General features: G+C 50.9%; 1 protein-coding gene across 48 annotated transcripts in view; it reads right to left on the bottom strand.

Moving 5' to 3' along the window:
- Positions 1–13,197, bottom strand: part of LRRFIP1 (LRR binding FLII interacting protein 1) — a 156,360-nt gene that overhangs the window by 69,989 nt on the left and 73,174 nt on the right. The window contains exon 1 of one of the 48 annotated variants that reach the window (XM_053596568.1): positions 11,262–11,790. The exons of 42 other annotated variants lie outside the window; for them this stretch is intronic. In XM_053596568.1, coding sequence (XP_053452543.1) covers positions 11,262–11,327 — 66 coding nt within the window. In that variant the 5' untranslated portion in view covers positions 11,328–11,790. Of the gene's footprint in view, positions 1–11,261; positions 11,791–13,197 lie in introns of those variants that run through there. 5 more of the 48 variants (XM_053596597.1, XM_053596601.1, XM_053596605.1 and 2 more) reach the window with 5 other exon arrangements.

Genomic DNA, 13,197 nt, shown 5'->3' with positions numbered 1-13,197 from the left:
AGGTGCCCACCAAGCTCTGCCTTCAGCCTATAGTTTCCTGTGCCTGAGAGTAATGTCACTTAAAGACTAGACAATGATGACTGTGCTTTGAGGGACACAGGCTCAGGCTGACAGAGGAACCACAGGAATGAACCAAGTTGTAGAAGAAATTCCTTGAAAACACAAGGATCTTCCTTCACCTTATGTGAGAATTTAGAAGGAAGACGTCGTACTTCAGTACAATTTTTCTTTTTTTTTTTTTTTGAGACAGAGTCTCACTTTGTCACCCTTGGTAGAGTGCTCACCCTCTTCGAGCTCACAGCAGCCTGAAACTCCTGGGCTTAAGTGATCCTCTTGTCTCAGCTCCCAAGTAGCTGGGACTATAGGTACAGGCCACAACGCCCAGCTATTGTTAGAAACAGGGTCTCGCTCTGGCTCAGGCTGGTCTCAAACTCCTGAGCTCAGGCAATCCACCTGCCTTGGCCTCCCAGAGTGCTGGGATCACAGGCATGAGCCACTGTGCCTGGACTTTCAGTACAATTTTGAATTGCTGCTGTCCCCACCTGATTAAGTACCCAGGCCTCTTAAGTTCTCATGTGACTTGTGGAAAACACAGCGCTGGTAAGACAGGAAGTGGCAACAATCCTCTTGCTTCTTAGAATCTGCCTAACTAATCAGTGCAACCTGGCTCACTGTACCCTCAATGAATCCCCAACAATAAATATATATATATATGAAAAAAAAAAATCCGCCTAACTACAGACCAGCAAGCGTGTGAGCCAGTGGTCACACTGCTGCGGAGCCTATGCACGGCCATCTTCACTCGCACAAAACTATTCACTCATCAGCAGAGTTAACTCTTTACACTGGAAAGGAAAAACCAGACAGAGTTTCCACAAAATTCATCCCCAGCCTGACAGAGCAGAAGAGATGACAGTTACTGACACCATCACCATGAAGTCTCCAGGGAAATGCAGATCACCCGCAGGGGTTCTCGGGGAGCCAAGGACTGGTGTTGATGGTGCTGGAGCGCCTTCCTGAACCAAGTCCACTGAGAAATACACAGCCTCATGAGGGCCACAGTCGCTCAGACTGCACTGCGTTTCCAAACGCCCCCTTTCACTTCCTGTACTTAGCTTGTTGGGAACCAGGGACCACCTGACTGAACCAGTATCAAGCTGCCAAGGACAAAGTCCCAGAAGTGGGTGACAATGTGTAAGTGATGAGGATCACAATGGGCTGAGAAGAGTGTGGTGGGGGCTGTTTAGGAGAATCTGACCTGACCCTGGGAGTTAGGGAAGATGTCCTGCAGGACCCTGCAAAGCAGAGCAGAGAGCCAGGGCTGGGCTGTTGCACAGGGGCAAGAGACTGCCAGGAAGACACTGGGAGGCCCGGGGTGCAGACCCTCCCCACCCTCGCCTCCAAGCCTGGAACCTTGTCTTGAAGGAATTTGGGACAACTGAGAGTTTTTTTTGTTTGTTTTGCTTTTCTTTTTTTTCTTGAGACAGAGCCTCAAGCTGTTGCCCTGGGTAGAGTGCCGTGGCATCACAGCTCACAGCAACCTCCAACTCCTTGGCTAAAGCGATTCTCCTGCCTCTGCCTCCCAAGTAGCTGGGACTACAGGCACCTACCACAATGCCCGGCTACTTTTTGGTTGCAGCCATCATTGTTGTTTGGCGGGCGTGGGCTGGATTTGAACCTGCCAGCTCAGGTGTACGTGGCTGGCGCCTTAGCCTCTTGAGCCAGGCGCTGAGCCATGACGACTAAGAGTTTTAAGAAAGTGATCTGGCTTCTTTTTTCAGGACCATGGCTCTGGCTAGAATGTGGGAGGAGGTGCAGAGTACAGGGGCAGGAAGCCCAGAAAAGAGCCAAGAGCCTGCTTTGAGCACAGGAAGGGGACTGGCTGGGCTGTAGAGCCATGCGCAAGGGCCAGGCTTTGCATTTGGGTCAAGGCCGCCAGGTATAGCAGGGAGGTTAGAGACACTGGAGGGGCAGCTGGGGTCCCAGGGGTCCCCAGTGCTAGAAGTACCCTGGAGAAGAACCCCTGTGCCCTGTCACCTCCCAGAGGCTGGCAGTATCCACGATGGTCACCGAGGCCTGACACCTGACTGTTGGTTGGGAGATCGCTGGCCCATCCCTATAGCCTGCTGTGGAGGTCAAGGCCGGGGGACCCCATCACCAGGCACCCAGCCCACGGCCCCGAGGGGAGAAGACAACCACAGCACCCCTTCTCCCAGGGCAATCCTGCTCTGGGCTGCACACATCCTTGTGAAGTCCTGGGAAACAGGCTGGAGGAGCCTCCAGAAAGCTGTGTGAGGTCCTCGCTGTCCTGAGCCTCAGGAGCTCCTTTCCAGAGGGCTCCTGCAAGATGCACAGAGCCATCATGGCCTCGAGTTCTAGGCAGAAGCACGGAGTAGACACACTGAGGCCAACAGTCTGTCCGCGCCTGGAGTCCCAAGGCGCAGACCCCCTGCCCCAAGCACCAGAGATTCTGAGCCACACAGACAGTTATTCAAAGGCAATAGCTGCCCCTTCTTCAGGGTCAGGGGGCCCAGGACAGCCTGCTTGGGCGGGGGAGAGGCCAAGGAGAACTAGAAGCAACAGCTGTCGGCCAGGACACAGAGACGGTGCCCATAGCAGCAGAGGGCAAGCATTCTCCCAGTATCCTCCTAGCTAGAGAGGCTGCCCTGGGTGGGAGCAGCCCCAACACCCCAAACCCTAGTGCCAAGGACATCTGGGGGCTCTGACAACTCTAAAGTCTTACGGCTCTTATCAGGAAGTCCCCATGCAGCCTCTTCAAAGGACATGAAAGTGACAACACTGTTGGGGCAGAGGCCCTGACGGCTGTAGGGACAAAGGTGGCAGGGGGCCCTCTCAGCAGCTTCTTCAAAGTCCTGCACCACTCAGTGAGTCTTGGCTCTGCTTTTGAAGCTTTCCTGGGCCTGCAGCCTAGTGTGGAATTCTATACCCCAGGACCTCTCACACTGCAGTCAAAGAAAAGTTCTTACTCTGTTTTTAAACTCAGTAGTGACACCCAAGGGGGAAAGAATTCTGCGCAGCAGCTGTAAGGGATTTATGAGCCACAATTCTTGGGAAGTTCTCAAGAAAAGTTTTAAGGACTGAGATGCTTGTTACTTCCTTCACCAGTCTGAGAAAGCTCTGGGGCTCCCCAAAGCACCAAACCTCAGCTGGGGAAGCCAGCTCGGGCCCAGTGGGGATTTACCGCACATCACCGAGGTGCCAGTGACTGCCACACTCCATGGGGGTAGTGGTGATAGTCTAGAACCACTGTTTGCGAGGAATCTGTTACCACACATTAGGGACACGGTGTGGGGACTAGGGCCTGGACTCAGCTGAGGGCCCCAGGGACTCTGCTACCTCCCCGGTTGGTGTGTGTCCCAGATGTCAGATGGAAGTGACACCCACAGGGTGCTCGGGAGAGGAACAATCCCCCAGCTGTATCCCACAAGCAGAGGGACATGTCCACGTTCGTCACACACTTTCAGGTTTTAAAATCAAGCAGAATTGAAAGACAGGTAGCATTTTTCCACAGGCCCCATGATACGTCCCAACTATAGCTTATAACCTTTTTGGAAAAGTTTTAAGGATGCAGATGAAGTTCACGCACGTGGCTGTAATAGGAAGACTACCCAGGTGAAGCCCGGAGTGGCAACGAAGAACCAGCTTGGATTAGGAACAGGCAGGGCCTCAGCTCACTTGTGATCCTTCCCGGGGCTGAGAACTCAGGCCAAGTCAGTGAGACCCGCGTGGGGGCAGCTTCCAGTCTGGAGCTGACAGAGCCATGCCGAGCAGTGTGGAAGATGCCACACGGAACCCCCTTCCTGAGTTTCCTCTGCTGCAGGAAGTGGCAACAGCCACCAACTTTTGTTTTTTACTTAAACCCCCTACCTGGCAGATTGTAGGCGCCTCTAAAAATAGCGTTACTCAGTGCAAGGCGGAGGTCAAGCACCAGGCCAGTGTCTCCTGACCAATGCCCAGCCCCTCAGCCACCACATGCATTTTATTTCAGTGCAGGCAACCAGGGTAAGTCCCCTGTAACCACAGGGAACCCCTCTACAGCCATGGCTAGGAGGACAACCGCTACCCAGAGAGGACACTGTGGGGGTTGACTATCAGTGAAGGAAGTACAGGGTCACAGTGCATTCAGGAAATGGGAGGAAGTGGGGGGGTCACAATGATGGGTGGGGCTAATGGCATGAAAGGGTTAGGGCCAGGCTCAGTACCCGTAGCTCACGGGTCAAGGTGCCAGCCACATACATTAAGGCTGGTGGTTTCAAACCCGGCCTGGGTCTGCTAAACAAAAATGACAACTGCAATAACAACAACAACAAAAATAGCCGGGTGTTGTGGTGGGCGCCTGTAGTCCCCGCTACCTGGGAGGCTGAGGCAAGAGAATTGCTTAAGTCCAAGAGTTTGAGGTTGCTGTGAGCTGTGACGCCACAACACTCTACTGAGGGTGACATAGTGAGACTATGTCTCAAAAAAAAAGGGTCAGGGCCAGGTCTACCAGTCACCCTGGTATGAGGCAGGCCCACACTGTGGCCACTTAGGCAGATAGATAGAAAAAGTTTTGTTTATTTTTAGATCTACAAACTGATTCCAACTTATATGAAAACTCAAAATATATTTTACACAGTTCAAACATATACATTAAATATTTCAGGAATCATCATGGAAATTGAGGGAAGGATACACCTGGCTATGTCCCCAGGAGACAGTGACCATGGCAGACGACAGGCTGGTGTAGCCGTCTGTATCCACAGCTCCCAAGCTAGGGTTTGTGCAAGTAAGGCTACTTCGCTCGTCTTCTGGTGGATCTGGTTTGAGAATTTCTGTATCAAAATTCATACTCTATTACTACAAATTACCTTTACTATACTTCTTTTAAAGAAAGGTTATATTGAGTTGAAATTACATGAATTATTTTATCACCTATGAATTTCATTTCCAGTTAGTAATGAGGAAGTTAATGAACTTGATGTAGAGGGGTATTGGGTCTGACAGGGTCGGGAAGCACAGCTACAGAACCTCAGTGCAGAAGCTGTGCACAAAACTGTACTGGACAAACTCTCCTGGGCACATCTTAGAGAGCAGGTCTGGGGCCAGCGCTTGGGCCACGAGATAAGCAGGGCACCCTTCCACCAAGTGGAGGTAAGGATTTGGAAGACATAAAGTTAAAGACTAAAGCTGAACTGGTTATTTATAACCTATGTTCCCATCAAAACTAACTCAGACGAATTACAGAGGAGAGTAAATCATCATGAAGTTTGGTGATAAAACAGCAGCCCTCCAAGGAAGCCTTCACCTTGCGAGGCTGCTCCCACCCGGGCCCCCAGTCCCCCAGCCCCCCAGGAGCTGTCCTACTGCCTATGCACTGGGGGACCGAGTGGACAGGTCCAGAAGCACTGGGTCCAACTCTCTCTCTCTAGGCTGTGGCTGCAGCCTATCAGTAGGGACCTGAGTTTCCACAGAGGGACACTGTCCAGAGGGGAACCTGCAGACCCCACCTGACCCACCAGTTCGGGCTCTGCTGTTTAATAAATTACGTGAGCCTGGAGTAATTAAGTTCTGAATATCTGCCCTCATCATGAAGCTCGGGGAACACAGTCTCTAAAAGTTTCCTTCTCTGAAATTCTACACCTGTGTAATCTCTAAGAGTTTATAGTCTGAAATTCTGTGTCTTTATCCCAGAGGTGAATTAAGTAATTAATAATTAAATGTGCACTGAGATTGTTCACAAACTTCTTTTTCCCTGTTTCACTCCTGGAAATCTCCTAACTTCCCTTCTCAGAATAATAAACATCTTTAAATCACTTCACATCCTAAAATAACAAACATACTAATCAAGAACAAAATGACTGATATCCCTTATTGAGAGCCACGACTGATACATTTTCAAATTTCACAACATGGGCCTGGGCTTGGCAGCCACCCACCCTGGTGCTGAGTAACACGAACGCTGCAAATTAATGTCTACTCTAGCTATTCAGACATTTTTTCTTCCCTGAGAAGAAATGAATCTTTATATTTCTTTCAAGAGCCATGACACCACTAACAGGGCTGTGCGGGAATGAACGGGAGGGTGGTTTCCCTTCCCAGCAGCACTTCTCTCTGCCTGATCTACCCAAGATTGTTCTTAACACCCCTCACCTTTATGGTTTCACAAAATATTTAAACTGTTCCCTTTCAGAATGAGGCTGAATGCCCCAGTGGTAGCAGGGCAGCACTCAACTATTGATGAGCTTTCCTGTATTTGATGGGCATTCCTGGTGCCAGCTATAAAACACACAGGGGCCGTCATTTCTCTCCTCAGTGAACCTATCTCCTGGGCTGCGATGAGGGAGGTGCTATACAACAGGCAAAAAAAAAAAGCTGTAAGTCCACAGCAGTTCCTGGGTATACCTATGTTGATGTAAGTAATAGTTTAAGTGTTAGTATGACACAAAAATAGCAAAGTAGAAGTTCTACAGTCTTTCATTTCTACTATTCTTTACCTTACTTAGAAAAATAAAATTCATCAAATGAGCTCCAGTCTAAAAGCTACCAGATACAGAAAGTTTGATGGGATGAAGCCTGTCAGTGTGCACTCAGGAGCAAGGATTCAGGTCCTTGTTAAAGGCTGCCTTCCTACAAGGAAACCCTTCAGTCCTGACATGGGGGTGTGAGACCCCAGACTGCAAAGAAATGCTGACTCCCGCAGCACATTCACCTGTGAGGCCCTGCCTGGAGCACTGTATACAGTGGTGGCAGTTATCTGCACCAGTTCCATTCCAGTGGTTCTGAGTCTGAATTGGCTCCCTTGCCTACCAGCTGTGGGGACTTGGAAAGTCCCCTAACCTTTCTGAGCCTCAGTTTCCTCTTTATCTGTACACAGATGACAAAACCATCTGCCCCCCCCATGAGGTTATGGCAAGGGTCAGGGAAAACTTCCACATCAGACATTTGCTAGGCTGACTCAGCAGGGGTTTGGTAAATGTTGGCTACTTTACAACTTACACAATGTTTTCCGTGACAGGTACTAATGTAACAGTACAAATTCAGTTCCTATTAAGTTTAGAAGGACAAGGAGAAGACAGGAGTGCTGGGGTGTCCACCCAGCAGAACCACAGGAAAGGGTGCCCTTGGGGAAATTTCAGAGGCAGGTGCGTGTTCCCAACCCACACCAAAAGCCCAATCCTGATTCCTTTTCCCCTAGGAAAATTACACATTTGCTTGCCACTTAAAAAAGACAGGAGGATACAAAATGTTACTTTAATAATCTCCATTACACAAACATACAAATGAAACATTTTGGTTTAAATTAAAAGTAGATCCTCATTAGTAATTTAAGAAAAATTACTTTTCTTTTTTTTTTTTTTTTTGTAGAGACAGAGTCTCACTTTATGGCCCTTAGTAGAGTGCCGTGGCATCACACAGCTCACAGCAACCTCCAACTCCTGGGCTTAAGCGATTCTCTTGCCTCAGCCTCCCGAGTAGCTGGGACCACAGGCGCCCGCCACAACGCCCACCTATTTTTTGGTTGCAGTTCGGCCGGAGCGGGTTTGAACCTGCCATCCTCGGTATATGGGGCCGGCGCCTTACTGACTAAGCCACAGGTGCCTGTGGCTCAAGGAGTAGGGCACCAGTCCCATATGCCAGAGGTGGCGGGTTCAAACCCACCCCCAGCCAAAAACCACAAAAAAAAAAAAAAAGAAAGAAAAATTACTTTTCAACTACAAAATAGTTGTACTTTTGATTCAAGGGAAAACTACTTATCTGGTTTTTAAATTTGTCAAGTTACAGTATCAAGGAGAAGCCACTTGAAACACTGGCCCTCTCCCAAAGGAATGAAGGTATGAGTCTCAGAAGACACCGTGAGTGGTGCTGGGGTTTTTGTTTGTTTGGTTTATTGTTTTGGAGTATGAGCTGAGTGAGGTGGTTGTAGTGGTGGTCTGCAATCACATACATGGAAATTCTTAATCAATCTTGGATGTAGACAAGATCAGTTTTAAGATGCTTGGGAGAGAGAATTGTATTTAGTTAATTTTATGTAGATGGTGTGAATATTGAAAGTTCTAGAAAATTCATTCCATGAAAATGAGTTTCTTCGTTAAAAGCATACTAAAATTTGGGTGGTCTCCAGTAAAAACTGTAAGGTAAAAAAAAATCCCTCTTCTTCCCACCCCATGGTGGGCATCCATTGAGAGGTAACAGGCTAGTACTCTAAATGTTATGGACTCTGGGACTCCAAGATTAAGCTTTAAAATATGAACACATATTTTGGAAACACTGGCATATGAGTAACCAGTCATAAACAATTCCTGTGCTGAGTCACGCAGCCCTCATTTTTAGGGATAAGAATTCCTCTTGAACACTTGCCTTTTGAGGAGCAAACACTGCACTAACATTTAGTCTCCTGATTCAGTAGGGACTTTAGAAGAACCACATGTTAATCAGGTAATATACCAATCAACTTCGCTGAAAAACGATTTTGCGTCTATAAATAACTTGACTTCCTGTGCTCAGCATAAGTGGCAGTTGAGACTGCAAGGTTTTTTGAAATTTGCTAAAGAGGCTTCCGCTGTGTGATATTAGTTCAGGCTGAACAGAAACTAACTCTTAAAGAAAAAGAGAAATTTAGTCTCCATCTTTGCCCCAGTAGGACATTCTTAAGAGTATTAGAAAAAACCCAATTTTCTATTTTTATTTCTTAACTGCTCAGGGAAATGACGTGTCTAAAACAAACTATATGATTCCAGGGCTGGTCATCTCAGACTGAGCGACATCAGGGCTGGCCACCCTGTGCTGACTCCACCTCCACCCGTGTCAACATTACCACTCTCCAAGACCTGGGGATGTCAGCACAGGTGCATACAATGAGATGGGACTTGGTAGGCCATGTCCATATTGTACCCTGACAGCTTCTGCTTGGGATGGTACCATTTATAAGTGCTGAGCGCTAATCAGCATGTGGAAAGAGACCAGGGGTGACACAACCCTTCACAAACATGGGGAAGTTACAAAAGTTAGAGAAATGCAGTTCCTCCACCCTGAGTAGCTGATCCTCTCCTACCAGTCCAGGGCTGGTGCTGTCTTGCTTAAGACAAAAGCTGGGATCAGGCTTTTGTCTTGCTATATTGAGGTAGAGCTCTCCAAATCTACTCTCTCCTGTGACCCAGCTGTCTTCTCACTCCAATGCAGCCTCCACTGGAGACTCCTGTCCCAGGATCCAGGGACACAATGCAAAACACAACTGGCACCAGTGTGAAACACCCTCTGCTAGTCTCTAGCTGGTATACCCAACCTATGGCCCAGGGTGGCGCTGCACGACTCCCCTCCTGACACCCGCCCAGCCCCTGCCTGGCCCTCATTCAACACATTTCCTTTCCAATCAGACCATTAGTCTCAGAATCAGGGACCATGTTTTACTTCTGTTCTCCAGGCTCCCTCTAATAATGTTCGTGCTACTATTTACTTTAAAAGGCTCTTACAGGTTCACAGTGTCTTACTGGAAACCTCTGGGACCAAATGTGTTTCAGAATTTCATGTAAAAACATGGAAAAAGATTTTGTAAGGGTAATAAGGTGCACACACCATATATTCTGGTACAACCCTGGGGAGCAGTTCTTAGTCAAATACATTAACAAGGCCGCAGAGAGATGCACGAACATTCACACTAAGAGACTAAAAATAGCTTTCCGTCAGGACAGTTCTCTGCCAAAATTCTGCCACAAACTTATAAAAGCAAAACAAAACACAAAGCTCTAGGTTTTCAGAGATTATTGGATTTGGGAATTGGGGGTGAGGGTCAGTGAGCCTGGGGGGATCAAGCACCTGGTCAGCTGGACCCAGTCCAGACTCTGCTCTGAGCGTCTCGTGAGAGGGCAGAGGCCCGGGAGGAGCACCAGGCCTCTGGTAACAGACGCTGTAGCCACTGTCCCTGCCAGCCTAGGTCTTACCAGACCTGTGCATGTTCCTCTGACCAGCTTGTCCCTCCCTTCCCCACATCCAGACCTCAGTGTTTACTCTGGCCTCCATGAAGGACTTGCAGCCCAGCCAGTTGGTCCCTCCTCACATCCACCCTGTTCTGGCCATCTATGGTTTGCTCAGGCTGCTCCTGGGCAAACACCAGCGTTTCCCTGAAGCATTCTGGCCCTTTCTTCTTTCAAGAGCCCTTTCCTGATAGCAATTTGAGGGCCTTCCTGCAAGTTGCAGGACCCTAGGAACTAATGAGGTCAAAGGGGAGGAACCAAAAACCTGGTCCACAGCCAGACCTGTAGCCTGGGTCATAGAAAAAGCACACCAAAATGGACACTAAAAACCAACACCACTTGACAAGCAAGGAGCTGAATTTTCAGTGTACATTCACCAGAATTTATTACTCTTCTCTCTGGCATTTCCTACTAAGCGCTCTAAAAGGCAGGGCAGTCTTACTCATCTTGAACCTTCCACAAATACCCGGTAGAGGACTACTTCCTGATGAAGGAGCGATTGTTTTGGCCTCCTGTTTTATCAAAGTCTCCTGAAGACTAGATACAGTGGAAATACAGGGTCTTTATGTGCGAACTCCATAAAATATTTCTTTTCAAAAGTGTATCCTTTCACTTTTAAATATTCTCATTCCCAATCAACCAGCAGCTGCAAGGAATGGGCAATTATCAACCTCCCTGCCCGATTTTAACGCCAAACTACCCCGACCTCCTTGATCCAAATGCTGGGTGCTGAGGAGGATGCCCAGGCCGGGGGGACCCTCGGAGACCAGCCACGGTGGATCTGGGTCTAGGGTCCTGGGGGGAGGTGGTTCTAAGGTGCAGAGAAGATCAGAGCTCCAGTGCGCCCCGGCCAGGGTGGTGCCGGCCTCGCGCTGAGGGCGCCGACTCTGAGGACCTTTCCCGGACGCTGCACGGTGTAAATACCCTCGGAGCAGCTCGGCGTGAAACTCGAGACCAGGCGCAGATCTGGCCAGAGCCCACCAGCTGGCCAGGGCCTGTCAGGAGACCATCCCCACCGACACAGGGGAGAGACCACATTCTTCTTCGTCCTTGGAAGCGGCATCTACAGTCCAATGTGCTTTCCAGCGCGCCGCTTGCCGGACACTAAGCCGACGGAGAACAGAGCCCGCTCCTGCCCGTGCGCCTCGGGCTGGGGCGCTCATCTGCGGGGCTCCAGCTCGGCGGAGCACGCCCCACACCCCCTCCGACCGCCCTGGACCAGAGAACAATCAGAAACTCCACAAAGACCGCCCGCAGTCAGAAAAGTTTCGGAACGTGCTTCCTTCTTACCACTCTCTGAGCCTCCGGACTCAGACAGTCTATTTCCTTGTTCTGCGCGGCCGCCGGGTTGGTCATCCTGTCCGGCTACCGACCAAGTCCTCGCACAGCCAGAGGACCCTCTGCGTGGCCGGCTCCGAGCGTCCGCGGCGGGCACTTCTCAGCGCGGTCGCATCCCAGAGCGCGGGGACCTCGTCCACGGAGACCAGCCCCGCGCCGCGACAACTCCGGCGCTCCCGGACGCGGAGGAGCCCTCTCGCCAGGGGAGCGGCTCCCAGTTCCCGGCTCGGGCGCGGCCGCAGGGGCGGGGCGCAGGTGGCCGCCGGCCCCGCCGGGCGGGGAGGGACCGCGGGGAGGGCGCAGAGAGCCTGGGGCCGCCTCCGCGCGCACCAGCCCGAGGTGCCCGCCCGGTCCCCGCGCGCTCCGCCCCGCACCCGGCTCCGCAGTTACCAATCACCGCCCAACCGGAAAGGGCAAAAGAACACCCCCCCCACGGCCCTGCCCGCGGCCCCGCCCAGCCGCCCTCACGCAGGGGCCGGGGTCCGCAGGAGGAGGGCGGCTGGAGGCGCAGCGGGAGGACTCCACCCCCGCAGGGGTCGGCTTGGGGGTTGGTCCGCCGGGGGAGGAGCCAGTACAGGGCGGGGCGGGGCCACCCGGGGGCGGGGCGAGGGCTGCGTTCCCGCCCCGCACGTCTGACAATCTCAGTTCGAATTCAGCTGCTCCGGCCGCGGAGGCCTCGTCCTAACTCAGCGCCTTCCGCGGGGTGCCCGCCTGACGCGTCCCCCGGGAAGAGGGGCTTCCAGGACTGCAGGGTGAGCACAAGCTGGACTCCGCGCCTCAAAGCCGGGGGTCTGCACCGTCCAGGCGTCGGGACAGCGGCCCGACCCTCGGCAGGCACTTCTGGTAATTTAAAATAAAAGTCCAGCGGGCAAAGCACCGAAATGGTTCCTGACCTCTCGGGGCGCGGACGGTAATCAGAAGGTCAAGCGGCCTGGCACTGAGGAGGCCCCTCTCCTGACCAGGCCCTTCTTAGAAAGGCGACCTCCTTGCTCAAAATGCTTAAAACAGAAATCTTGGGCAGAACCGCCTGGCCTGTCTGCAAAGGAGACCCCAGAAGTTTGGAGAGACCACGGACTCCCATGTGAATCTCACAGTCCCCCAGCTCCCGGTCCTCTGCCGCGCGTGGCCGGCTTCGCAGTGGGGAGCGGGGAGGGCAGCGAGAAGGGTGGGCTGCGAGGGGCAGGGGACGGAGACGAGGAGAAGAGGGGCTGAGCCAAGGCCTGGACGGAGTCAGGGCCAGATGCGCTGAAAGGATGAACGGAGCGCCAACTTTAGGAGGCATCTCAGGTTCACACAAGTAACTTTCAATGAGAATGAAATGCCTACCTTTAACAGCTTGTTTTCTTGTTATAACACTTTTACCAAACGTTGGTATAACAATTCTTAATTCTATAAATTCAGTGATTTAAAGAAAATAATTTTAAACCGTTCTACATAAGCACCTGTGGGAGTTTATGGAATTTGTCACGGAAAGAAGTTATAATTTTACTAGTAGTAACAACTTCACAGACAAGAATGATAGCCAATTAAGAAAATAGTCTTCCAGCCTGAGCAATAGGGAGACCCCCATCTTTAGACATAGCTGGGTATTGTGGCTGGTGTCTGTAGTCCCAGCTACTTGGAAGGCTGAGGTAAGAAAATCCCTTGGGCCCAAGAGTTTGACATTGCTGTGAGCTGTGACACCACAGCTCTCTACCAAGGACAACAAAGTGACTCTGTCTCAAAAAAATACATAAAATAGTCTTGTCACTGAGAGTTGAGTTTGGATATTTAGATCTAGTTGGCAGATTCTAGAACTATTCACCACCCAACACCTCTCGACCACATCTCCCAGAGCAAGACACCAGGACAGGCTTCATTTGCTCTGCCTGTCCCTGAGGCAGAGCCT

This window comes from Nycticebus coucang, chromosome 7, assembly GCF_027406575.1.
Source record: "Nycticebus coucang isolate mNycCou1 chromosome 7, mNycCou1.pri, whole genome shotgun sequence".
Lineage (NCBI taxonomy): Eukaryota > Metazoa > Chordata > Mammalia > Primates > Lorisidae > Nycticebus > Nycticebus coucang.
Note: the sequence above shows the minus strand (reverse complement) of the source record. Positions and strands in the feature narration are given on the sequence as shown.